Here is a 26946-nt window from a genome sequence, read left to right as displayed (position 1 = left end):
GTTTGCTGATGCTGTGCAGCTGAGTGCTGCTACTGCTAACAAAAGTCAACTCCACTTCAGACCACTGTCCCTCTCCTCAGGTGGCTTACCTCCACCCAGACTCCACCCTAGCAGGAATGCTGCAAAGCAACTTGGCTTTTCGCATATTCAGCTATAACAGCCAACCCCTTCTTTTATACATGTTGGTTTGGTTACCTCTGACGTTTTGCCACTTCATTCACAAGCGACTGCTCAGGTTTATTTGTCTAACTAGAAGCGACATTGTAGCTGTAAATAACCCGATGAAGCTAAAGTGTCAGTTGGCACAGACGGATGAGTTAAATAATATAAACAACTCAAGTGTCAAAAAATCCAAGTTGCCTGGCTCCCAAATTCAGCGCTGGGTAAGTTTGATCTGATACTCTGGATTAGAGCTGAAATGATAAACTCAGTGACAACTTTGATAATCCAAAAATCTTTTGATCATTTTCAAGCTAAATTGACAAACCTTGTATGCTTACAGCTCCTTTTGTTGTCAGGAGGGCTGCTTTTCTGTGTCTTACATTTTAAGTCTTTGGGTTTTGGATTGTCAAAACAAAACAAGCCGTTTACCTTGGGCTTTAGGAAATTTTCACTATTTTTCAACATTTTACAGACCAAACAATTAATTGATTAATCGACAACACTTTAAACAGATTATGTGATAATAAATTGTCAAATTCAGCCCTTGTTTGGATTGTAAATTGAAATTACTTCCTATGTCCTTTGTGTTATTATACATTATACTAGTGTTACAATTAGTCAAAAATACAGCTACATTTTAAAACTGGTTTCTTTATTTTCTTGTTAGGCTCGTGCATATTACAGATGCAGAATGCGGTGGTGTCCCAGCTCAACGCTCCACCTGCTGAGGTGTGTGCAGTTACGGCCGTGTACCAGGAGAGGAAGGAGCAAACTACCTTTGTGTATAAGGGAGATCTGGACTTACATGAGATTGCTGGTGCAGTCACTTCACTTTAACTCCCTCACAGACTCAGATGTGGTTTTCGACTCAGTGTTTGAACCATTGTTCTGGACTGTGGATTATGTCACCCGCTGGTTTGGCACGGTGAGTGTGTTTTTTTCTGTATGCTTTAGTTACTTACGGGGAGTTTTGACATTTTTCTCTGAAGAATGTTCTCTGTTGGGTGTCTCTGTCTGACAGGTGTTTATTTGTCTGGTGGTGATACTGACAAGCTCCGTCGTGTCGATAGCCTATCTGATCATACTGCCCATGGTCTTCCACACATACTCCCTTGCGTGGATTGTCTGGCATTTTTCTTATGGACACTGGAACCTTGTCATGATTGTTTTCAATTACTACAAGGCGACCACGACTCCCCCCGGGTACCCCCCTACAGTAAGATATCAACTACACTTTTCTGCAGAACCAGACAAAGCTTTACTTATCTGGGCTTGAATTAAATGTACATTTAGTAATGCAACGAAAATGTCTTCTTTCAATCAGGAAAAAAATGACAGTCCATTTGTGTCAGTCTGCAAAAGATGCATCATACCCAAACCAGCACGAACACACCACTGTGGTATCTGTAACAGGTGAGTCAATGTTGTTTTTACTTCCTGCAACTTAATTGATGAGTTTGTCTAATTCAGACCATCTGTTAACTACCAATGAAAGGACTGTTGTTCACTAAGTAAATTCTTCTTAATTCTTCTTACTCATTCTTTAGTAATTTGTAATTAAGGGGGACAGTCTTGGTTAGCATCAACTCTTGCCTCATGTTAAGCAAGGAAAAATGTTGCAGAATTATTCTCTATATACGTTTCAGACTGAACATTTAATTTTGTCTTTTCAGGTGCATTCTGAAAATGGACCATCATTGTCGTATCCTTTGTGCTAACATTATTTCAATTATTTTTTTTTGATGTGACTATGAAGAGATGGTGGTTTTCCTTAATGTCAGCATCTCAGCCTGGCTGAATAACTGCGTGGGTCATTTTAACCACCGTTACTTCTTCAACTTCTGCTTCTTCATGACCGTGGGCTGTATGTACTGTAGCATCAGTGGCAGAAATCTGTTCCTAGATGCGTACAATGCTCTTGAGGTAAGATGCTCAGACTCACACCACACTGTTGGACTCCTGTTGCCTGTGGGCCTACTTGGCATTTTGTCCTTTTTAAGGCTTGTTAGGTATTGTCTGTTACTGTTCCTCCATTTGTGGTGTCTTTCTCTGGGGGCTTAACTGTTCTTTACTGACACCGCCTTGTTTCTGTCTTTAACACTCGGGTTTGTGTGTGTGGGCTGTTCCATTAGCGCTTTAAGCATTTGGATGTGGAAAAGCCAGGTGTACCGGTAACAGGGATGGGAATTCTCATAGGGCTTCTCCCCCCTGGCCAGGTACAGACTCAAAACTACACACGCAATAACAAAATTAGGCATGTGTTTTTAATTATGTTTATTATGTAATATTTGCTGTTTTTATTTTTGTCAAGACCAACTTTCAGACACCTGCACCGCCGTACACCTTTAAGGATAGGATGATTGATAAGAGCATCATCTACATGTGGGTGCTTTCCAGGTAAAATATGCAATTCCTGACAACAAGACAATGCTACCTAGATATCACAAAGGAGGCTTTGTGTATTTAGTGAGTTAACAATGGAAAAAATATACAATTAAGAATACTCAAACATATAAGTATACGTATTAAACTGACTCTTTGAGCGTGCTGTTGATTGACACTTTTGTTCCAAAATACAATGAACAAAGGTAAAGGAGGAGCTGCACACAGCTGCAAAAAAAAACCCTGTTAAAAATGGTGGATGGTGGTGAAACGGCTACCGGTTGATCCTAGACAACAAATCAAATGTATGAAAACTTTGGAAAACCAAAAGCATAATTGGCAGAGGGCGTTTCAAGTTTGCAACATTATTCACACGTCCTTCAACACTTCTTGTTAGTACAAAAGACTAAAGTGCATTTCTTTAACACCAACTCTAAATACCGTTAACAGTCAGTGTGTAGTACAGAATTTTGGTTATCTCTTTATTATCTTGGCAGCAGATCAAATAAAACGTGTTTTGTTGTTTTAGCACTGCGGCAGTGGCCCTGGGAGCTCTGACTATTTGGCATGCGGTTCTCATATCCAGAGGGGAGACCAGCATCGAAAGACACACCAACAGCGTGGAAACAAAGCGAATAGCAAAACGAGGACGGGTGAGCGTAAATATTTCAAACGTTAAAAGTATTCAGTTTGTGATAAGTTGAGGGAGGTTTTTTATGATGAGCCAGAAACTGAGGGTTTCAAAGAAATTTGTTGTTTTAAATGGTTGTGAATACTGGGTTTTGAAATGCACCTTTTCCTTTTCATTACCTTCTATTCCAGGTTTACAGAAACCCTTTCAACTATGGCAGGCTGAATAACTGGAAAGTCTTCTTTGGCGTGGAGAAGCGAAGGTGTGTCTCTGATGGCAGTATAGATTTAACGGCTAAAGTACCCATGCATCATCTGTTATGACCAATGCTGCCTTGTACTTCTTGTAACCTGTTCTGCTTTATCTTCTCTCTCTAGTCACTGGGTGACACGTGTTCTCCTTCCCTCTGGACATGCCCCACCTGGTGATGGTTTGACATGGGATATCTTCCCATTTAAAAAGGACTTAATACCTGTATGACAGACTCTACTCAGGCATAGAAACAGTCCCATTTCAGGAGGCTTTGCCAAGGTCAACCATTTGATCTGGTTGGCTTAAACTTTAGGATCCTTACATGGCGGGGCTCCATACAGCAGAAGAAATGGGATCATGTCAACCTCCAGTACCTCAAAAACTTGCAGTGGCATTGCTGATGGTTTTACGGTCTATGTTTGTCACCATTGAAAAGGCAATGTGTCATGGATAGTTTGTTCTCTACTGGCTTTTACTTAGTCATAGAAACGGGTCTTACTTGACTCTGAGGAGCAGTGTAAAAACTGCAGGACCATAACAATGTGTTATTTAACTGTATTTTGTACCTGTTAAGTTAATAAATCTTTTAAAATTGCTTTATTTAAACAATTGGGATATTTAGTTATTACTATAGATCCACATTTGCTGTTATTACACATACACATTGAAACACAGACTTCATTTTTGTGCAAATAACTGTCAATTATGGTATTATTTATTTTTTTGCTCCACTGCACTTCACAATACTGAGCATACAAACTCCAGCTTGAGTGTTATGTCACAGACAGTGTCGCTTACCCAGACATTCCCAGAGACATGCTGCTAGTAGGCGAGGATTAATTGAGATGCAGATTTGAGCTGCAGATTCATAAGCAGCACAGTAGAGGAGATGCACAAGTGGAGATGAAAGCAAACGAGCTAGACGAGATGTGAAATTCTTTCAATTTGAGCAAAATCCCGGTGGTATGAAACTATTCCCAGGACATGATTGATATAGTATTTTTCATTTAATGCCTTTGATAAGCAGACTGTTAGAAAATGAATTGTGATCTTGTCAGTTGAGAGATTAAGCGATGATAACAGTAACAAGCACGTTTCCAACCCCTCTGTCACCCTGCCACTGCTCATCACATCCCCCACTCTGAAACGCACCACTCACGCAAACTCTGTGTTCAATCCTCCAGCAGATGTCAGTGTTCAACATGTAAAGATTGGTCGGTAACTACCACTTGTTGTGGGGATAAGGATAACTGAACAAAAGAATCAGGCAGTTCTGGAAATAATATATACATTTGGTTTGTAGCAGAGGTCATTATCAATTCTGATAAATAGGAAACAACAGTGATATCAGAACTGCAACTTTTCATTTATTTGGATCGTTTCCTCTTCTGTTGGTATTTGGGTATGTAGACAGCCATTCACAAGAATGACGTGCTGTGGTGAATGTTTCACATATACAGAAATGAATGAACGCCAGAAGCTTAGGCTAATCATAATCTGTATGGTGTGAATATTTCCACACCTTCATTATGCACTCTTATTTCAAGATGGTAAAAACCAGGTACCCGTTCTCAACTCACAAGGTCAGTGTTTTTTATTTTTATTTTATTCTATGAGGGCCAGGGTCAAGTTGAGCATATTAAATTGGCTACAGGGTGACTTTTTTCCTTATTTTTATTGAGTGTAAATTTCTCTTGCATCAACCCTCAACAATTTGGATGTTCAGCTTCATGAGCAATAATCAAGTTATCCACCACACACACACACACACACGCGTTTTTAGGTTTTACCCAAACCTGCATAAACTATAAGTGCACATATTTGATAGGATATGCAGTTAACTGAATTTTTGTGTCAACATTAAATTTGATCAGCATGTTCCTAGACTGAGACACAACACATATTTAGGCTTTTTTTTAAAGTTTTTGCTACATACAGCACAATAATACAAGAATCTACTTGAGCTGACATAGTGGTAGTTTGTCAGGCTGGTTCCACACAGGTGTATTCCAGTGAAACTAATTGGCTAAGTGAAACAATAACCTTACACTGTTTCATAATTCTTAAATCATTTTACATATTTTATTGTAAACTCCAGATTCTTTTAAGGGCTTCTTTGGCCGTGGAAAAAAAAATCAGCAAACACTGGTAATAACTTTATAATAATGCACTTCCGCCTTGAATTTCAAAATAAAACGCCTGACAACGTAATTGCACGATGACATTTATTTTATATTTCTCGTTTTACCCCAGGGTTTATCGTCATGACTTTGTATAATATCAAAACTCTGCTTGTTTGCAAACAGAATGGTTTATTTCCAATCGCTCTACTATTCTGGAGGGGTCATTTCTTAATTTCCTCTTTTTTGTTCTGATGAATTTGAACCAGCGGGAATAAGGAATTGGTCTAAACTGCGCATGCGTGCAGACTGATGAGGCTTTAATTCTAGATCAGTGCAAACGGATTGTGCGGGTGAGCTGCATTCGGTGTGATTCGGGGGGAATACAAGCATTGATTGCTGTTTGTTTTTGTTGTTTTTTTAATTTGGAGACCCTGAAGGATCTGCAGGGCCAGACTGGTCACCAGCCCGCCGCCCTGCACAGACACACTGCTCCCAGTTTGTCTGTCTACCTGCTGACCCGCGTCTCCCGCTGATCGTCGCGCAAGGGTGATAACTTCACTTGGAAGCAAGTTCGGATGTGGCAAGCAAACTGCAGGCGAATGCATAATTTAGCAGACTGGATATCCGGTAGGCAAAACGTTTGTTTTATACTGACTGCCTGTAGCAAAAATAATTGTGACTAACTGCAAATTAATGAAATCAAATTAGAAGCAATCTACCTCCTTTAAATTACAAAAACACAAAAAAATTGCGATAGCGTACAGGCACGTTTAAAAAAATTGAATGGAAAATAAAGAGCATCAGCCGACACGAGGTCCATGCGCGTGCCCCTGTCAGCTGGCAGTACACGTGACGTAAACATCGCAGCTTGTCTGACCTCACAGGAACAAGGAGTGCTGAGCTGTCATTATTTCCCGATGAAGGTTTTCATATAAGGCACTTGATTTCACATCCTCATTAACTGTTTGTGCAGCATTTGCGACGTGATCACGTGCAAAAGCATTGATACGGTAAATATGTACTGATGATCTTTCTCTTTGGCGTGGATTGTATAGGGACAGTGATGGGCGGCTGTGTGGGGCGGAGCAGGATGGATGGACAAGGGAGTGCCCGAAGCTCGACAAGAAGCAAAAAACGTGGAGGTAAGCTCCAGAGATTATGTCAGAAACTATAAATTCCTATACATTTATTTTTATTTTTTGCAGAGAGGGCTGTTACAAGGGCTTTAAAAGAAAAAGGTGGTGTTGATAATATTGAGTGAGCCTGCAAATGTTTTAAAGGCCTAGCACTGTTACATTGATTTTGATTATTATGTTATTATAGCTAAAGGGGAAATTGCTTCTGTGGTGATGCATTCAAATTCAAAAGTGTTACACAACGTCTGATACATCAGACACAATCATATCAGGACACATTGTCAGTATCAGTACAATGCAGCAGTTGACAGTTCATGCATTTATGATAAAGTGCAGGTTGGGGGGGGGGGGGGGGGGGGTAGGGTTGTTAGCTACACCCCTGTTGCCTTGATGTCTCTCTCAGTCTGAGAGCTTACTGTCACGACCTTATCACTAAGTCATGTGTCTAATCTGTACTGAGGACCTGCGCCAATACAACAGTGTTTTATGTCAACACTGGTCAATTCATCCCTTGTGCAGTAAGCGGCTGTGCACCTGGCTGGATTGTCATGCATTATGTATAGAGCAGCAGCCGCATCATCATCAGGGGCCTGCAGAGAGTTTCCATATCAAAGTTTGACCTACTTGGTGCATGATTTGCCTGATGTCGACCTGCTGCGAAATATATTTAAATGACCTCACAGATCATGTTCAGAGGCTCAGATCTTTGTGAGATGCAAACATTAAAGGCTTCTGCAATAATCTGCGTGGCTATTAAGAGACAGATTAATTCATATAAATCTGCATGAAAGAAAAACAATTTTCCTGTTGGGGGGCAGTTCGCAGAAGTACAGTAACTTCTCCTTCAGACTGTAATAGTCTGAAGAGGGTTTATTGTCTGTTAATAGGTTTAGCATGTTACCTTTGGGTATTTCTATCCTGTCCCTAAATAGAGCTGATAGGATTATAGGCGTCGTGCGTCCAGAAGCTACCTTCTGGCTCGGACAATCAACTTACTCTACCCCACACACTGAACCTGTTTCCATGAACTGACCTTGTAGTATTTTGGGGTTGCATAGTATTTGTTACTAGAATGGATGTAAGTGGAAGGGCTGTGGTCCTTTTTAAGCGTCTGGGGAAGTGTCACAACGATTAGCTGTCACCGAATCAGAGTCTGCACATCGTGGCAAATTTGACCAGGTGGTTGTCTCTTTAGTTGAGCTGCGTGTTGCTGAACAGCCGGTTGGAAACAACAGGACTATCCTCAGCCTCAGGGTTGGTGTCTTTAGGTCATTGATGCGAACTTTTAACTGACTCACATCAAACCTCATACTAAGAACAGCTATGGGAGTACCAAACTCCAGGGAATACAACTACCATGAGGCTCCAAACACACCATTTAGGATTTTCCCTAAAAGTAAGTATTTATAATGATAATGTGTTGAGCTTATGCTTGTCTGTGCTGTTGATGCTGTTGTTATTGTATGAAGGCATGTAGGGTGATGTATACTATAAAATGAAAATAGAACAAATGGCTAAAAATACATGATAAACAAACAGAAAGAAAGAGTTACACTGACTTCCCTTTGATGGAGATGTGCGACTGATTTAATTCACTTGCGCTGATGTTCAGGAGATACTTGCGTATTAACAGAGACGCTGATGTTTCTGAGTAAATGTATTTTCCAGTATTTGTTCATCCTTTTCAAGCCATATACGCACATGGTGCTTAACCATAAAATACTATGACTATTACAACTATTAGTGGTTCTTACAAAAGTATATAGAAATGGTGCAACGATAATAACAACCCCAAAAAATAACACTTTCATTTACATGACAGAAACTTAATCAATTCATGTTTTGGCAGATGTTATTTGGTTGTTTTTCCATCCACCAGAAATGTTAAAGTCGAGGAAAACAAACTTGGCTAAGCCTAGATTTCATGTATCGTACAGTCAAGGACGTGCTGCTGATGCTGAGCTGTCTGTACACAAACTGTCAGGCTCGCTGACATACTACATCAAGGTGGATAAAACATTCTTCATATAATGCAAGTCGTCCTCACTTATTACATCCGTCTCACTCTAGTAAGCGCAAAATAGTTGTGTTACTGTATGTACAACCAGGACAATGCTTTGTACAGTCTGTAATGTGCTGTGTGGCCGTGTCCCTCATGACTTTTGTCCCGCGAACCCTCTGAACTCAAAAATATTAATGGGTTTTGTCCTCATATCGTCGCTGAGTGTGTTTCCAGAAACCCAAATATATACTGTATGTGCATACTCTTTAAGGTAAATTGTCATCACACAACAAAGCAACATCAGAGCAACCTGCAATTGTCTCAGCATAACTTCCAGTCTCCTCAGTAAGGTTGCTTGTTAGGATTCAACATGCCCATAATATTTGCATTTGTTTGGCTGGCATGTTAATGCGCTCCTTTGCAAATTTGCAGTCACCTCTCTACAATAACAAAAGTAGACATTAAGACTTAAAACAAATGTTTATGTAAGATAAGTACAAATGGTGGAATATTCACATAACATAAGAATGTCACAGACACTGGATCAGAGGAATATTGAGTATAATCCTTTGCAGCAGTAACTTTCTTCAGACCTCTGCTATACTTTGACTATGGCTTTTAAATTGAAAAAGAAGTTGACTGATATTAAAATGGCATTAAATATAAATTATTTGTATACTTCTGAATTAATACGTATGCAAGCGCACATGCAACAAATGCCACTTATATAAATCCAAACGGGCAACCTGAAACTCAGGCTATCACATCATCACCAAAGGTCACGGTATCACGTGTATCATCGTATGGTGGTCTGCATTGTTAATGACAAAGAAGGTCATTTAAACCTGCATGTTGCATGATGGGAAAGGCAACCCATGCCCAAATAACAGATGTAGACATTTATTCTTTTAATAAAATATTTTGCATCCGAAGCAAGAATATATATTTGACCAAAGTGAGGCCTTTAGTTTGTAGAAGCGATTATGTAATTGGATTTGTAGAAGCTTTGTGTGTTTATGTGTCTGTGTGCTTGTTGTTTTGGACTATAGTCCTTGAGGGTTTTTGCTTGCTTTCATTGGCCAAAGAGTGCTCATCTCTCCAACCAATGCCTTATGGGATAGGGGGCAGATAAATCCTGTTATGTGGAACCTGATTACTGACTATAATCCACTGGTGTGTGCTTGGGCGAGTGCATGTCGGCGCACATGTATGTGTTACTAGCCACTGCAGTAATCCACGGGATTATAAATAATCATTTTGATTTTCCTCCTTTTGTGAATCAAATGCACTTTCTTGGTATGCCGGTACAGTAGATAGAAGGTGTATAAAGTTATTTGGTTAATGTGCTGTTGGAGCTGTGACAAAGAGCAGTTGCATGCATTACAGCAGCTCCCTTTAATTAGCCTATGTAGCAAATTAAATATTATATAATAGCTGTTTTTACCAAGTACTGAAGGTCTTTCAGTATGGGCTACTTCAGATGAGCCTTCTGTCCTTGTTTGACCTCACTGGTGTTTACATGACATAATAGTGTGCATAATACATTTGAAGTATTTTTAGCTTCTATAACTTTGAAATATTTATTCTTCTTATAATAATTGATGATGCTCTTATGTACACTCTAAGAGGTAGACAATTTCAGATGTTTTTTTTTACACAAACATAATTCTTGACACTCCCTCGTGCCTGAGGTAATGGTAAAAAGCGCCAACATTTTTACAGCAGTTAAGGGCTAAGCCAACCTGGCAACCATCTATATGCTAAGCATATCATATTTCTCAGAGCTTCACTACCAGTTACTTGTTTTTAATGCTGTATAATCCCTTTTTACAGTAAGTGTTTCCACTGCAGCCATGTCATTAGGTGCAAGAAGTTACTGCAGATGTAGCGCCTTGGATCAGTATTTAGATCAGATTGAACTCTGTCTTCTTTTTTTCTTTCAGGGCGCAATGAGCCCCTCAAGAAGGAGCGTCCAAAGTGGAAGAGTGAGTACCCGATGACGGAGGGTCAGCTAAGGAGTAAGAGGGATGAGTTTTGGGATACGGCTCCTGCCTTTGATGGACGGAAAGAGATCTGGGACGCACTCAGAGCAGCGGCCCTGGCTGCAGAGTGCAATGACCTGGAGCTAGCGCAGGCAATAGTGGATGGAGCCTGCATTACTCTGCCACATGGTATGAAAACACACACACACACACACACACACACACACACACACACACACACACACACACACACACACACACACACACACACACACACACACACACACACACACACACACACACACATGCCCTCTAAATGTGCTTCATTCAACTTCCTATTGTGATCTGTCCTGGAACTTCCAGCACAAATGCATAAACTCACTGTAATAATTCTCCAAATGCAAAAGGACAGTTAGCAGAATCCCATGCATCAGTTGTTCAGAGATTACTGCTGTAATAGTTACATAATAGTCGCAGTGCTGCGTGACCACTGCGAATGGATTTGTGAACAGAAAGCGGTGGCAGAGCTTGGTGGGGAAAAAAACACTGTCTGTGTATATCTACTCACACACAAGAGTGTTTTTGCTTTTAAGCATTTAGTTCAAGGACACTGGGGTTGTCGATGTTAATGTAAGCAAATATAATGTAAATGTTATGCTGTCCTTGGTTTATTGGAGTAGAGAGAGGGTTTTTTGTATCAGGGTTATAGTGAGTTGCTGTAAGAATATTTTTTTTGGAAACTGGTTGCTTATGTAGTTCCATTTGTTACCTTGCAGGCTCTCTCACAGAGAGTTATGATGAACTGGGCAACCGCTACCAGCTCCCAGCCTACACTTTAGCCCCGCCTGTCAACCTCATCTCTGAAAAAACCAGTGAAAGCAAAGTCTCTGACCCCACACAAAAACAAGCTCAACCCCCTCCGTGCAGACAAGAGTTCCAGCTGCGGGTGCGATTATCAACAGGTGAGAAACACCCTGTATGACCTATAATATACTGTATATGAAATGACATTAACATAACTTTTACAGAACTATATGTTATGCACGTTGCATGCATACTGCATTTCACATTTTGTCTCACATAGGCTGGACACTGATTTATTATTCATAGCTTTTCAGTGTCTCACAGCTTGTACAGTAATGTGTCAACTCTATTTATGTCTTGTGGTTTTCTCAGGAAAGGATGTGCGTCTGACAGCCAGCATGGCGGACTCCATCGCTGAGCTAAAGAAACAATTGGAAGAACAGGAAGAAATTGATGTGATCCGCCAGAGGTGGTTCTTTTCCGGGAAGCTCCTGACTGACAAGACTCGTCTTCAAGATGCAAAGATCCAGAAGGACTTTGTAGTCCAAGTGATTGTTAATATTAACCCTCCAGTGATAGCTAACTAAGGAGTGAGACAGAAGGCTATGAAGAGAAGAAAATATAAAGGACGTGCCAGAGAGGGGGCAGGAAGAGGAGTGGGGCTTGAAATAATTTTACAGTTGGCACTGCAGTGGAATTTTGTGTACATTTTTATATAAGAAATTATTGCTTTTATATTGCTCCTTTTTGTATTTTTTCCTTTTTCCAAACAAAGTAAGACTATTTAAAAGCACTGAAACACTTTAGATTAAAAGTAGTGTCCTTAGATGCACATCCCAATGTCTGTCTTTCTGTCTGTCTTTTTGTGTGGACATCAACTCACAGCTCTATTGTTTACATGGGTCCCACTGCTTCAAGGGATCCAAATAAGGAGAATCCATTCCCTTTCATTTTTGTTTTTTTCTTTGTCATGCGTTTTGAGAAGTAGAATAAGGATGACAGAAAACTTTTGAGAAAAAGAAAAATGTAAATATCAGTTTTCATATGTGTTGTTTGGTCATGTAACTATGTGCACACTACATTTTCAATCCACAACTGTATATACATTAAAAAGACAGGGAATGTAAGGAAGGCACCTTTCTAAAAGGTAATAAAAGATGATCGGGTTTGTTTTTTTATTTCATCACTCCAAACAAGATACTGTAGTTTCATGTACAATATGATCATCACTGTATGTGAGTAACATATCAATAAATATTGTACATTTAAAATCCTTCTGATTCTTCGTTCTCTGTTCTCCTGATTCTTAGGCATCACAGGTCTCTACGTTTTGCAAATTCTCTTTATATTTGCCTTTTTTCTAGTGTAATACTGGCTACTACCATCCATAATATAAATTCCTTCAGATGACACAATCTGCTCACAGCTCATGACCACAATAAGGTAACTGGACACAGAGGCGGATTAATGCACAGGCTGGCCTAGGCTGCAGCCTAGGGGCCTAGGTGTGCAGGGGCCCTGCATTGGCCAGACTGTATTAATTCTTCTAATTTAATTAAAATTAATTTGTTGTCAAATGATACTTCACTCGCTGTTACTACACAGTATAGTGGCAAAATGTCAGAAAGAAAATGTGACAGCTGAGCACGAAAAAGAAAAGCACAACGATTGAAAGAACAGCGGGACCAAGATCTACTCTTCTTCTGTTCTAGCGGGGTTTTGTCTGATAAAACATGATTAATAATGTAAAAAAAACAATAGTCTTGGGGCCCCTGACAACCTCAATCCGCCACTGTTGATGGTCTGTTTTAAGGGGTCAAAGGCTAAAAAGGGTTGGAAACCACTGATCTAAAGGTCTATAGGAGTATCATACAAATGATGGTGAATAAACAGGAAAAGTGTTTAAAGCAATACTTCATATTTTATACATGTATCGATTAGAATCGTTATTTATAAATTAATGGTTGCTCAGTTGACATGAAGATGTGATGTTTTTCTTATGTTGTTGTGTGTGTTGTTTTGTACTGAACAGCTCCATCTACTGGCAAAATAACAACAAGGCCAGACACGTGAGCGCACCCGTGACGTAGTTCAGTAAGCGACAGCGTCATCTGGAGTTGCTGCTGCACAGATAGTTTGGGGTAGCGTGATTATTTTCAACCCCGAAAATGGTCAAATCGGGGAAACTTCGATCTGGGACGGGGTCGAAACTGAAACGGTGGAAGAAAGGACACAGTAGCGACTCAAACCCGCAGACCAGTCGTTTTCGACAAGCTGCTAAAAGCCGCTTCTTCAGCCGACCCACCGGTAAGCGTGCCATTATTACACGTGGGTCTGCGGCTAGTGCTAACCTTAGCTAGCGTCAGCCATTTAACTTGTTAGAGCCCGAGATAACTTTAGACGCTGCGCCGTGAAATGTTCACCAGCAACGCCAATAAAGATGTCAGCGGACAACCTAACTCCCTGTCTGTCTGTTTTTTCCTCTTGGTCAGCTGACACAACGTGTCAGCCAGTTTAGTCCCTGCATGACAACAACTACTAACTGTGTGTTTGTAGCTGATTTGGCCAGATAACACACATTTAGTTGTGTTGTGTTGCTTTAGAATTCCCTCTTATTTGAGGGTGTTTACATCCAGACAATGGGTGAACATTGTAGGAATTCTAGCCCTATTTATACACATAACAAAACAATTATCATATTTGATACTTGGTTGCAAATCAAGTTAATGTCTGCTATAAGTATATATATATATATATATAATGACATGATTAAATATCAGGCCTGTGCTGCACCAATCTTCAATTGACCCTTGTTTCAGGGGCCTTCAGTCTGATCCTCAGCAGTTAAATGCATACGTTTATTCAAAGTTATGTTTACTTTGTTTATGATTATTATTCATATGCATTCTCTTAAAATGTGTGGGCTATATAAAATAAAAAGACCTATCCTGCTCTAGGATGGCTTCTATTTGTGTTTTGGGGAGTGTTTTTGGTACCGTAATTGAATGTGTGCATCTCCCATCTTCCTTCTGTCCCACAGGAAAGAGTGATCTAACAGTCGATGCCCTTAAGCTACACAATGATCTGCAGGCAGGTCCGCTGGAGCTTGGCGGCCGCAAAGATGCCTGTATGGAAGAGGAGCCGGACGAAGCGTTTTCAGAAAGGACCTCAGGTACCTTCCTCAGCGGCCTGTCGGACTGCTCCAACCTGACATTCAGAAAGGTGCAGCGCTACTGGGAGTCCAATTCAGCTGCACACAAAGAGGTAAGCGTGACATTTCTAGGAGTTGATGCAAGGAACACTACTAACAAATGTATATTTGGAAATCCAGGACGCAGAGGTTTCCTGTAGATGTAACATTGTCCGCTGATGTGCCCCACAGATCTGTGCTGTATTGGCAGCTGTTACTGAGGTGATCCGTGGTCAAGGAGGGAAGGAGACTGAAACCGAGTACTTTGCTGCTTTGGTGAGTGCTGACTTAAAAACGATTATATGAAATTACCAAATAACTTTGTGGTGTGTTGAGGGGCGATAGTGAACCTAGGTGTTGTGTTTGAAAATGCATCATGTCTGTGCTTTTTGTAGATGACCACGCTGGAGGTTGTGGATTCAGCAGAGTCTCAGGCTGCAGTGGCGTACCTCCTCAACCTAGTCATGAAACGGTTGGACTTTTAACAACTTTTGTCGCGGAAACACCCAGTCATGTCAGGACTAATTGGATATGACCTTAGCTGTTGTAAATGTTTGATTGGTGCTTTTGTTTTTACTCAAGGGTCCCTGCGCCAGTGCTCGTTTCTAAGTTCTCGGACACAACCAAAGCTCTGATGGACATCATGTCTAAACAGGCCACTTCAGAGACAGCCTCAGCTCTCAGATGGGTGAATAGATTTTTCTCTTTTTATGTTTGTTTTGTTTTAATGTTCACTGATGAAAAGTACGGCATCTATTGAGTTTGTCATGTTTGCGGCTATAGATCCTGTCATGCCTGGCCACTTTGTTGAGGAAGCAGGACGTATCTGTCTGGACTTACCCGACTACTCTTCAGGCTTATCACGGCCTTCTCAGCTTCACAGTGCACAGCAAGCCTAAGGTCCGTCTGTGTGGCCTGCCAGTAACACATGTTGTATGAGATCATACAACTTGCGCTGTTTAATTTCATGTCCACTTTTTTTCCTCCCAGGTCCGTAAAGCAGCACAGCAAGGCGTTTGCTCCGTTGTCAGAGGTAGCGACTTCCTGTTTAAAGATAATGCCCCAACCCATCACCCCGCTGCATTGACCACCGCCAAGTTCTGCATGAAAGAAATGGAACAGGCAGGAGGTAAGACAACTGTTTCTCACTGTGGGAAGGTAAATAGTTTCATATGACTTTTGCCGTTGTCCAGCAAGTTGTAATTTATGTCTGATCCTTCCTCCCTCAGGCAGCAAAGAGGACACCACCACTCTTCATGTGCTGGGGCTTCTGAAGGAGTTGATGGGGGCATTTCCGCTGGGCGCTGTCAAGTCCTGCTGTGAGACTCTGCTGCGAGTGATGACACTCAGCCATGTGGTGAGAGCACAGACATATTCACAGGTGTAGCGAGATTTCCATCTTTTCATACCCCAGTGTAGTTCTGAACATGGCTGCCGTTTTTCTGTCTGTAGCTGGTGACGGCAAGTGCCATGCAGGCCTTTCATAGGCTATTCAGCGGGAAGCCAAACGCTTCGACCCTGTCACCAGAACTCAACGCACAGATCATCACCGTGAGAAAACAAAAAAATCATTCACAATTCAGTCATAACACAAAATCTGGTTTGAAAGCTAATATGCCATTTCTCATCTTAAGGCTCTGTATGACTACCTGCCCAGTGAGAACGACCTGCAGCCTCTGCTGGCCTGGCTTACCGTTATGGAGAAAGCACATGTTCACTTGGCGAGGTAATCAACCACCTTTTCTCACTGCAGCATTACAAATCACAGTAATTGCATGTTTTCTAGTCGGATTAGCCAGTCGTTTTTGATCAACAGTCGGCGTGTCTTTGTGCAGTTTGCAGAGTTCTCTGAGTTTGGGTCACCTCCCTCGTCTCTTCTCTGCTGCCATGTCCTGCCTGTTGTCGCCTCACACACAGGTGGTTTCTGCAGCCACCAATACACTAAAGGTAAAGCCACTGAATACTCAGGTTGACAAAGTTATATATTTTTGTCACGGCTTGAAGATAGGAAAGTCTGCAAAAAAAAATCTTCCTAACTAAGAAAATTTAACAAAATAGTAATTTAGTGGTTTTCATTTTTTAAAGTGTATGCTAAGGTTTTAGCGATGCTAGAATTTCAAACTTTGATACATTGCGTTCCTTTAGCTGACAATTTCGGCCAAAGACACAAGTGCATTTAACCATCAAGATACTACCAAGATATTTCAAGAAGTAGATACAATTAATCAAATAAGCAAAACGTGCTACATTTTAGAAACAAGTTGGAGAAATGTTTTTTTTCATCCTTGCATCGTTACAATACTAGTATGAAAATTGAAATGTTTTTTCCTGTACTATCTAATCTCTAATTAACAGAGATCGTATCGTTTTAAAAACATGGTATCGGAAAAGCATCAATACTTTTAACAACCTTAGTGTATGCACGGTCCTTATTCATGGTTCGTTTGTCTGTTTCAGACTTTGTTGACTGAATGCGTTGCCCCTCGAATGGGGGAAATGGGCATGGTCACTGCCACAGCCTCTGCAGGGAACTCCTCCTACGTCTGCAAAATGTTTCGGTAAGCTCACTAACTGGTTGCCAAACTAGTCTGTCTTTTCTACGTAGAGACTACTTCTTATTGCTCATCATGATAATTGTGTGTGTATTTCAGTATCGTAGAAGAAGGATTGTCCTATCGCTTCCATGCCTCCTGGCCATTTGTGCTGCAGGTCCTGGGTTGCTTCTATCGTGCTGCGGGGAAACAAGCTCACTCTGTCATGACCAAGGTAAAGCCAACAACTTTGCAGATCCCTGTATGCTTAGTGAAAGATATCGGCTTGCTTGAGTGTTTTTTGTTGTGTCCCGGACAGTCCCTGCAGTCTCTGGCAGACCTGCGTGCCACTCCTCAGTTCCCCTTCAGCGGTGAGTTGGATCTGGCAGTAGGAGGAGCTGTAGAAAGCATGGGGCCCGAAGTAGTTCTGGCAGCTGTGCCCCTCAACATCACCGGCTACGAGTAAGCGCAAATAACACAGGCGCTAAAATGCCGTGGAGATGGTTTTTGTTGTTAAAATGGTTTAACTAACTGCATTTTTTTTTCTTTTTTTTTACCAGGGATGACTTGGAGTTCCCACGCAGCTGGCTGATCCCGGTCATACGAGATCACGTGAAGAACACTCACCTTGGTTTCTTCTCCTCTTATTTCCTCCCTCTGGCTACTACACTCAAGCAGAGAGGTAAACGCACATGCGATGCTCCGTTTCAGGGTCACGTGACGCTGATGCTTAGGTTTACTTTTTACTTAAATTAACTGACAACTCTGTTTTTGTTCCCTAGCTGAAGAATTAGAGCAAGCAGGGCAGAAACTTGAGGCCAAGGTCTACCAGACGTTACAGATTCAGGTTAGCTCTACACTGACTTGACTCCACTGTGTTCAGAGTAAAGAGGACCAGGGAATGAGTGCATGTCTGTACTTTTTTCTTTCAGATTTGGACCATGCTTCCTGGCTTCTGTACGTGCCCCGTGGACCTGCTGGCATCCTTCAAAGGCATCGCCCGCACACTCGGTATGGTTGTTAATGAACGGCCAGACCTGAGGCTCACAGTGTGCCAGGCTCTACGCACTATTGTCAACAAGAGCTGCTCCACTGGTAGGAAGATACGCAAGTTCACAGAGAGAGACGTCACAAAAACTAACACAGCTACTTAGTCAAATCGTTTAAAAACACTTTTATGTCTGCTTCATGTCTGTAGAGGCAGAAAAGGCTGAAGTAGGCCGCTTTTCCAAGAACTTCCTACCCATACTTTTCAACGTGTATGGCCAGCAGCCTGCAGTCGGAGAGTCTGGCACCTACAGGATGGCTGTGCTAGACACCATTAAGGTCTACTTAACTGTCACGGAAACACAGGTCAGTTATGTTTGCTCGCATTCTACCGCACAATGTTCGTTCGTTTACATAATTCTATGTCGTTACTGCGATCCGACTGAACACTTGAAATGTGCCAGAGGTCGAGGGCTGGGTGTGCATCAGAAAAACATGTCTTCTTTCATAAAGAACTGATCATTGTTGTCCTTTCATGGGCCATATATCTTGTGCTTTGTGCATCACTTATCAAAACAATCACCCTCAGATGGTCTGCACGTTCCTGCAAAAAGCCACAGAGAGATTGAGCAGCACTGACACCAATGAATTCACACGGTAGGACATGAATATAGATATATATGTCTATCTTTATCAGTTCATTATATACTACAGAATAGGATATATAACAGTGTACATACTTTTCTGTCTCTACCTCTTAGGCTGTCAATGATGGACCTTGTAGTTGCCATGGCTCCCTCCGTCGATGAGATCACCATGACTAAAACCTTTGAGCTGATTAAGCCATATTTGGAGGTATGTATGCTTGAAGGCATGTGCAATTTTTTATTTAAAAGCTTTTAAACCTTAGAATGTTTCTTGTAAACCTTGTGTGCATTCGCTCCCAGTGCAAAGAACCAGGCATGCAGAAGAAGGCGTACCGCGTGCTGGAGGAGATGTGCGGAGGAGAGAGAGACGAGTGCAGATCGTTTGTCGTGGCTAATCTGGAAGCGCTCAAAGTTGTCCTGCTCGACACTCTGAAAGCGGCCTCCTCACCGTCAAAGAGGGTGAGACAGCGGCAGAGAGAGAGAGAGAAAGATAAAATAAAGACGACATTAGACGGAATTGTATCTTTTTTTTATGGTGCGGTCTGATTTTGTCTTTCTGTTTGTATCACGCCGTCTTAGCCAAGACTTAAGTGTCTGATCCACATCGTGAAAAGGCTCAGTGAAGACCACAAAGACTTTATCACTGCACTGCTGCCAGAGGTAAAAACACAAAGAAGTGCTTACACTCACTCACTCACTCACTGATAATTATTATTTTCATGAGGTTATTCTCTCTGTCAGGTGATTATATGCACCAAGGAGGTGTCTGCTGGAGCGCGTAAGAATGCTTACACTTTGCTGGTGGAAATAGGAAAAGCATTTGTCTCCTTCTTTGGGAACACAAAAGGTAACACACCTGTCTTCCTTCTATAGTGAACGTGTGGATGCAGGTTTGGTTTAAAATACTAATTGAGTATCTGTCTCTGATCCAGATGCCATGGAGCAGTATTTGATGTTGGTGTACGCAGGACTCACCGGCTCTGTCACCATGATCACCTGTACAGTGTTGGCACTTACTCGACTGGTGTTTGAGTATAAAGGTAGGCCCGAGGTGACTTTCAGCAGTCATTAAAGTTTACCTGGCATACGTCTGACCACTCTTTGAATTCTTCGTCCCTGCCTGGATCACCATCTCTGACAACCAGCTACAACGACTACAGGTCATTCAAAACAAAGCACTGAAACTGGCTCACAGACTCCCGTCCTACATTACATCCACATCATCCATTCCCAGCTGACATCGGGCGTAACGAAAGCCCCCATAACTTAATAAATGAACTTGTAGAGCACTTTTCCTAACTTCACAACACGCATACACAGTTTTGTTTCTTGTTATTTTTATTTGTGCCTTGGTCTTCATGTGCTAAAACCTCACAAGTCCTTTGCCTCCTCCCACCTCTCAGACCCCTCCTGACCTCATGAATTATCGGTAGAAAAGGGCACAAGCCCTGAGCTAACCCTCCAGGTCATGACGGTTTAGTTCAGCAGTTTCCTGTTGGTGTTTTGAATGTTTTTAATTTGTGGAATGTAGTCAGTTTGGTTCCTTTTTTCCCCCTAGATGCTATAGAGACGACCACCAGGGAGCAACTGCTGCACAATGTCTGTCTGCTGCTGTCGTCACGTACCAGAGAGATAGTCAAAGCCGCCTTAGGCTTCATCAAGGTCATCCTCTTCATCATGGACCCCAAGACGCTGGCATCACATGCCACTGTCATGGTAGGCATGGGCATTATAGATACTATAATCTAATATATGTACATAAGTAAGTTAGGGCCCTTATTTATCACAGATTTCACTCTGTCTTGTGTTCAGATGGAGGGAGTTGGGAGCATCAAAGACGACGTGAGGAGGCACTTCAGAACCAAACTGAAGAACATCTTCACCAAGTTCATCAGAAAGTTTGGGTTAGTGCAGCGTTTCTTTTTCCTCCTTTCACACTATAATCACCTCAAAAATGTCTGTGTAAATCACTTTTTATTCAACAAAATGTCTGTATTTGTCTGTAATTGTGGTTGGTATGTGGACATGGAGCCTGGATAACAGATTTCACCTTATTCTGAGAACTGAATAGAATTTATTGCTTTCTGTGTGCTGCTTTTGATTGAGAACTGATATTTGATCATCAATGCATCTGATTCATTCTTTTTTTGTCTGCTACCAATGAACCAAAACAGTCTTATTGTGAACAAGACTGATTAAAGCACTGTCCACTAAAATTGTTATAGAAGATGTTAGCATGTGATTAGTATCCGAGCATTATTAACAAAGGGGTACTTTGTTTAAAAATGGCACCAGCTGTTTGTTAACACAGCTGAAGCTGAAATGAATTGACTGAGTGAAAAGTGCTCACATTTTCAGACATCCCTTGATGCAGCCATTCCTGCACTAGATGTCTTATTGGTACCTGAAGTAAATATCTTCTTTGCGTTACAGTAATAATGTTTTTGTCCATGTGTTTTGTGACCTGTATTTCCAGTTTTGAGCTGGTGAAGAGCTTCCTGCCCGCAGAACACCACAAAGTGCTTGCAAACATCCGCAAGGCAGAGGCTCGCACCAAGAGGAAGAAGCAGGCCGCAGAGCAGCAGGATGACTCGGAGAGTGAAGACGATGAACCTAAAACAAAGAGCCAAAGGTAGACTGCTGCCCCCCCACTGCATTCCCTCAGACATTTACCCAAATCCCTCGTAAAAAAAACAACTTGTGTCCTCTCCTCTAGTATTGAGGACATCCTTGCAGAGTCGGACAGTGACTTGTCAGAGGATGAAGGAAAGGGTCGTAGTGCTCAGAAGAAAGGAGGCAAACCGCAGAAAGCACGGGCCTGGTTAAAAGAAGGAGAGGAAGATGACCCACTTAACTTCCTGGATCCCAAGGTTTCCCAGAGAGTGCTAGGTAACAGACTTTGTTTTTGGTAGTTGCTGTGAGTCTGCATTTTGATTCGTCAACACGAAAAAGCTTAGTATATACTCTGTAACGCATGTTTTTTGTTGTTTCTCAGCCACCAACCCAGCACTGAAAAAAAGTGCCAAGGTGGAGCACGGCTTCAAGGTGACATCAGACGGACGGCTGATCATCAGAGAGGATGACGAGGAGGATGTAAAGGACAAAGGTAAGAGGAATCCTGTAGTTAATCCAACTCTCTTGTACAGTATTTCACTTCTGACCATTACCCATAACCCGTTACTTGTTCCACAGATGAGGGAGAGATGAAAGATATCCTAGAAGAGGCTGGAGTCAAGAGTGTGAGTACTTCTATATGTGACACAGTAATTTTGTGGCGTTCTTGTTGCTCTAGAGAACTTTTTATGGCCGTTTTTCATTTATCATCTGTTTTTTTTTTTTCACCTCCAGAAAAAGTTACAGAAAAGGAAGTTCCGAGATGACAACATGGATGAGGACATGGACTTTGAACCCCAGCTAAAATATAAAGGTAGGACCCAACTTTGGAGCCATAGGAGTGCCAGTTAAAAAAAGAAAAGAAAATTAATGTGAAAATATAAACAAGAATACATAATAGTAAATTATCAAATAAAAACAATAAAAAAATAGAAACAGACATATGACAATTACAAAATTTAAAATAATTCCAAACGTTTTCATTTGTTTAATTTAGTTCTGTATAGGAATAAGCAAAAGGGATGAATAATTAAACACAAAAATACAGTATCTATTTATTTATCTATTTATTTATCTGTCTGTCTGTCTGTCTGTCAATCAACAAATTGCTAACACGCATAAGCACATAGCCTAATGCATTTGAAAATAAACATTTTTTTTTCTTCATATCTCTACATTTACTTTTTATTTCTCTTTATATTTCCAAATTCCTTTATTTACTTATTTTTGTTATTGCCTTTTGTATTTCCACAGTTATTTAATTATTATTAATTATTTTTGTGACTCCTTTTGACATCCTACCAAATATCCTCAGTGATAAATAAATCTGTGCCTGAAGCTTCAGTTATATGCAAGAGTTAACAGACATTGTGATCACATTAAGTCTTTTAAGGTTGACATGTGAGCAGATTTTGGAGTTGCATCACGCCCTGCCCATGATGAATTGTGATATAGACTAAGCAGCACATTTATTTTTTCTTCTCAGCTGGCGGCTCAGGCATTCACAGGCCTCTGGGAGGAAGGGACGACATCGGGGCGGACTACAAATCAAAGGTGAGTCCAACAACATGCAGAAACACACTGCAGGATTTGCTGCTTAGAAACCTTCATACTGAGCTTCTATTATTTCATCCTATTTCTCTCAGAAAGGAAAAGGAGACGTGAAGAGACAAGGGAAGCTCGATCCCTACGCTTACATCCCTCTGAAAAAAGCCCAGCTCAATCGCAGGTAACAATTGTAGAATTTCAAAAACTTCTCCCACAAGGAACTGATAAATATTCCAATGTCAGATGCTAACATGTGTCATGTCTTTGCGTGTTCGCAGAAAACGTGCCAAACTCCAAGGCCAGTTCCAGGGCATGGTGAGAGGAGCCCAGAAGGGGGCGCTGTCTGGAAAGAAAATGCAGAAGAAAAAGAGGAAAGCTTGAAGAACATATTTATATTACTCAACAGACTTTAAATGCGTTGTGTGGGTGTGACGGTGTGTTCATAAACATACTAAAATGTAGACATGCACCTTGGATGCGTGTGTGCGTTCTCTGACAGACTGTCATTGAAGGAGAAACCAGTTTGTTTTTAAACTGTTCCATCTTTCAAAGCTCTCGAAATACTCTGACGTCATTCAGCTTTGAGGGCTTTTGGCTGTTAAATCACTCAAATGTAATCTGTTTTTTATGTATCAGATAAAACTCCCCATTTTGCTAAACATAGTTGTATTTATGTGTTTACACCGTCTACATATGCAGACAGTTTGGGAAGAGTAATGTCTGCCTTTGTTATTGTGTTATTTGGTCACTTGAGGGTGCTGTAGACTTCTGGCTTGTTAACAGTGAACAAGGGTGTTCATGAATTCATTGTAAGATGATTTAAATATAAATTTAAAGTTTGTGTACTGAAAAGTAGAACAAAACATTTTCTTCTTTAATCATTTTCCTTGTCAAAAAACCCAGTTACCTCCATCCTGTAGTTGTTTTTTTCATGTGACACGTGTGCCTTCAGTACAGCTCCTTAAAGGCATTGGGAAGCTGTAGGCTGTTGTTGCGCAGGATGAACATAGCATTAGCCTCATGTGAGTCATTTCCCCTCGGATGGATTGCAGCAAAATGAGTCATGTATACCTCCTAAACATACTCTTTTGTGTCTAAGCCCAGTGTGTCAGTCAGTGTTTCTGAGGAAAGCTGCAGATGTCCTGGACTGATTCAGGACATTCTCAGACCAGGTATCATCAGCACTGTGTCTGTGTGTATTAAGTGGCACCATAAGTAGTCAGACCACTTTTTACACCCTTTTATTGTTTATAGATTTTATTATGTTTGTTTACCACACAAGAACTCATAATGACAAGGTGAAAACATGTTTTAAGAAATTAGTGATGTGTTCCAGAAATATGACCCAAAAGCAGTTAAAAATCGTATCATTTTGCAGGCTATCGATATAAATGTCATGGATAGATTAGTAGTGTCCTGAGTGTAATTAGTTTAATCAAATAAATGTGCTTAAAGAGGAACATATCACCAAATGCTGAATCCGGCAATATCCAATTAACTAATAAATATGTCATGTCTGTTTCAATGTTTGTAAGCTGATTCACAATACGACTGCAAAGGAAGTCCTCTTGGAATATAATACCATACTTTAGCACTTTAAATAACTATATAAGAAATCACTGCCAGATAGCACATAAAAAACATTTTGTTTATTGAAGACAGACACAAAAGGTTAATAAGAAATAATGCAAATGATCATTTCAGTCAGTTAAATGCAGTATACAGGAGAACCCTGAAAATACAAAATTTCAATGCAAATCATTCACTTGATGTCAGGAAGATCACAAATACATCGTATGTCTTGCTAGAAGGCTTCCTTATATCCAACTCAATATTCCCCCTAAATGATTTGAAACCCAGAAACCCACCTGATACTAAACAGAAAACAGATGCAGACAGGGCTTGTGTTATAATAAATAAAATATGGACAAACTGCCCTGCAGTTGCAATAAGAATGCTGAGCTTTTGCTCTAAAATGGAACTAGGATGTAGAAAAAGTTGCATTGGTTGAAAAGGTAAAATGATGACTTGGTCTGATTTGTAGAAACCTAAGAGTGTATAAACCAAAGCCAACATAAACATTGCCATCATCTTTCACAACATGCTGCGTTTCTCACCGCATCCTTGCTCAACATTATTCACTACCAACCCCAAAGCAAACTATGTACCGGCATCATTCAAGCACAAACTGCCAAAAGCTAACTTTCAACAACACAAATCATTCTTGTTGGATTTCCACAAAGGATTGCACTTCCTCTTACCACTTAAGTCTACATGATGTCTAATACTGTACACAGGCTTAAACAAGTAAATACATGCTTGTTTCTATAATGTTTTTATTTTTTTATAAAAGTGTTATTTTTATGAAACTCAGTAGCTGATTTTGATGTCAGATAAATATATATTTTTTTGCTGTCCAGCAACAAAGCACAGAGCTTCAGAGCTCCTGGCTTTTAAGATTGTACGCCTCTCTGCTGTCTTTGGGGTGAAAGGAGGACATGGGTGTTTTATGGAATCAGTTGGTGCATCAGTTGTTTATTGAAGGCTCCCCCTTTTCTTCATCAGAGCCTGGGTGGGGGCCGAGATGGCGGGGGCCCCGGGGGCCCCGGGGGTGCGCGAGTTGGGGGTGGACCTGGAGGAGGTTGGGCCACGGGAGGGGGTGCGCGGGAGGGTGGCGTGGTGCGGGGCCCTCTTGTTGGAGGCTTCGTACGGGGGACGGAGTTGGAGACCAGAGGACGCTGTTCGGCAGGCGGAGGAGAAGGAGGAGTTGGTGGCGACGGCGACGGCGAGTGATGAATGCGAGGACGGGCCTGGTTGTTTGGGGGGGACTCCCCGTCTTTGACCCGTTGGAAATTAATACAGCGACCCTGCAAGACACACAGGCAGGCAGGTGAAAGTTAAACTACGACTATGCATCATCACGTCAATGCAGAACACAGATTATAAAATGCAGTGCATCTTTGTGCAAAATCAATAATCTTCTAAGAACCACAAGCCAAAGTGCTCTTTGTTAGTCTTTGCCAAGCTTTGCTGACAGAGGCATGTGTGTTCAAGGCCCCGGAGGCAACACAGAGCTGCTTCTGTCTTCTGTCCACACCTGCACTACAATAGCTGTGATGCTAGCAAAGGCAGGCACTGACAAAGTTACACACACACACACACTTTTGCAGTCTGCACTCCCCCCCCTAGAACAGAAAGTGGTTTATGCTCTTATGTGCTTGACTTGTTGAAATGTAAAGGCGGGATTTAAATGTCCCCACAATAGTTAACAGAGGCCCCTTAACGTTTAACATAATTTACAAGTCGGAGAGAATGGAACGCTTCTCTTATTGTTCTCATTGATGGTTTCCCTCTCTGTTCCCTGCATCCTTCTGCAGACACACTCAGTGTGTGAAGGATGGAGAGTAGGTCTCTGTGTCACAGACCCTTGGTGGTCTGATTATAACACCTTATTAAACAGAGAGGCCCTAAAGTCACACAGGGGCCAATGAGAGGACCCCAGCCTCAGCAGCTTTGTGACTGAGAGGGCCTTTGTGAGTGTGTGTGTGTGTGTGTGTGTGTATATGAGGGGTGCGTAATTGATTGGGGGCAGCCCGGTTGGGGGGTTGACTGCTTCGGTCTTGTCACAGGGCCACGGTGAAAAGGCCAGTTTGTGAGCAGCAGAGCAGCAGCACAACAACACCAGAGAGAGCATATGGACACAATGAGAACACAAGCTCATGAATATGAGTGTGTTTATGTGTGTGTGTGTGTTTGTGTGTGTGAGATTGTGAGATTGTAAGCAAGCCTCCACCAGAACATATGGCCTGAATGAAACTTCAGCCTCATGAATAACAGAAACAGAGGGAAAGAAAGGGTAAAGGGGATGGCTGCAAGAGAGCAACAACAAATATAACAAAAATAGATTTTTCATCTTTTAAGTAGACAATGTGTACATCAACAAGTTGGGTGAGAGG

The 26946-nt window shown here is 41.4% G+C and overlaps 4 protein-coding genes across 5 annotated transcripts in view; 3 read left to right on the top strand and 1 right to left on the bottom strand.

The window, feature by feature from the left end:
- Positions 1-249: 249 nt before the first annotated feature.
- Positions 250-3992, top strand: zdhhc16a (zDHHC palmitoyltransferase 16a). Of its 2 annotated transcripts, XM_083923524.1 has the most exons (11): positions 250-383; positions 830-1087; positions 1184-1378; positions 1487-1575; positions 1836-1864; positions 1952-2085; positions 2295-2378; positions 2474-2559; positions 3074-3197; positions 3367-3437; positions 3553-3992. In XM_083923524.1, the coding sequence occupies exons 1-11, from the start codon at positions 282-284 to the stop codon at positions 3653-3655; spliced, it is 1275 nt and encodes a 424-aa protein (XP_083779650.1). In that variant the 5' UTR covers positions 250-281; the 3' UTR covers positions 3656-3992. The 2 variants fall into 2 exon arrangements, with proteins under 2 accessions (XP_083779650.1, XP_083779651.1); XM_083923525.1 differs by lacking the exon at positions 2295-2378.
- Positions 3993-6613: 2621 nt separating this feature from the next.
- Positions 6614-12061, top strand: ubtd1a (ubiquitin domain containing 1a; the record flags this gene model as incomplete). Its single annotated transcript, XM_083923334.1, has 4 exons — positions 6614-6692; positions 10632-10859; positions 11447-11632; positions 11847-12061. 4 exons carry the CDS (start codon positions 6614-6616, stop codon positions 12059-12061), a joined length of 708 nt encoding a protein of 235 aa, XP_083779460.1.
- Positions 12062-13591: 1530 nt separating this feature from the next.
- Positions 13592-24389, top strand: rrp12 (ribosomal RNA processing 12 homolog). Its single transcript, XM_083923463.1, has 34 exons — positions 13592-13781; positions 14515-14738; positions 14857-14940; positions 15060-15136; positions 15247-15352; positions 15448-15564; positions 15655-15793; positions 15894-16021; positions 16117-16215; positions 16299-16390; positions 16500-16611; positions 17122-17222; positions 17316-17430; positions 17515-17657; positions 17756-17877; positions 17978-18042; positions 18128-18290; positions 18394-18548; positions 18772-18839; positions 18944-19037; positions 19130-19288; positions 19409-19489; positions 19571-19676; positions 19762-19869; positions 20388-20545; positions 20642-20733; positions 21306-21461; positions 21546-21718; positions 21825-21935; positions 22022-22068; positions 22178-22256; positions 22929-22996; positions 23089-23171; positions 23269-24389. The coding sequence occupies exons 1-34, from the start codon at positions 13643-13645 to the stop codon at positions 23369-23371; spliced, it is 3867 nt and encodes a 1288-aa protein (XP_083779589.1). The 5' UTR covers positions 13592-13642; the 3' UTR covers positions 23372-24389.
- Positions 24390-24619: 230 nt separating this feature from the next.
- antxr1d (ANTXR cell adhesion molecule 1d) overlaps positions 24620-26946 on the bottom strand; it is a 22062-nt gene continuing 19735 nt past the window's right edge. The window contains exon 18 of the mRNA XM_083922552.1: positions 24620-25857. Coding sequence (XP_083778678.1) covers positions 25552-25857 — 306 coding nt within the window. The 3' untranslated portion in view covers positions 24620-25551. The remainder of the gene's footprint in view (positions 25858-26946) is intronic.

This window comes from Echiichthys vipera, assembly GCF_963691815.1.
Source record: "Echiichthys vipera genome assembly, chromosome: 11".
Lineage (NCBI taxonomy): Eukaryota > Metazoa > Chordata > Actinopteri > Perciformes > Trachinidae > Echiichthys > Echiichthys vipera.
This window is presented reverse-complemented; position numbering and strand designations above follow the sequence as displayed.

What these genes read in the sequence shown, in the direction of transcription:
- zdhhc16a (XM_083923524.1), top strand. Translation starts at nt 282, where the DNA reads ATGAAGCTAAAGTGTCAGTTGGCACAGACGGATGAGTTAAATAATATA. An exon ending in GCTCCCAAATTCAGCGCTGG is followed by an intron (nt 384 to 829) that starts GTAAGTTTGATC and finishes TTTTCTTGTTAG; the next exon opens with GCTCGTGCATATTACAGATG. An exon ending in GAAAATGGACCATCATTGTC is followed by an intron (nt 1,865 to 1,951) that starts GTATCCTTTGTG and finishes TCAGCATCTCAG; the next exon opens with CCTGGCTGAATAACTGCGTG.
- rrp12 (XM_083923463.1), top strand. Translation starts at nt 13,643, where the DNA reads ATGGTCAAATCGGGGAAACTTCGATCTGGGACGGGGTCGAAACTGAAA. An exon ending in CTTCTTCAGCCGACCCACCG is followed by an intron (nt 13,782 to 14,514) that starts GTAAGCGTGCCA and finishes TCTGTCCCACAG; the next exon opens with GAAAGAGTGATCTAACAGTC. An exon ending in CAGTGCACAGCAAGCCTAAG is followed by an intron (nt 15,565 to 15,654) that starts GTCCGTCTGTGT and finishes TTTTCCTCCCAG; the next exon opens with GTCCGTAAAGCAGCACAGCA.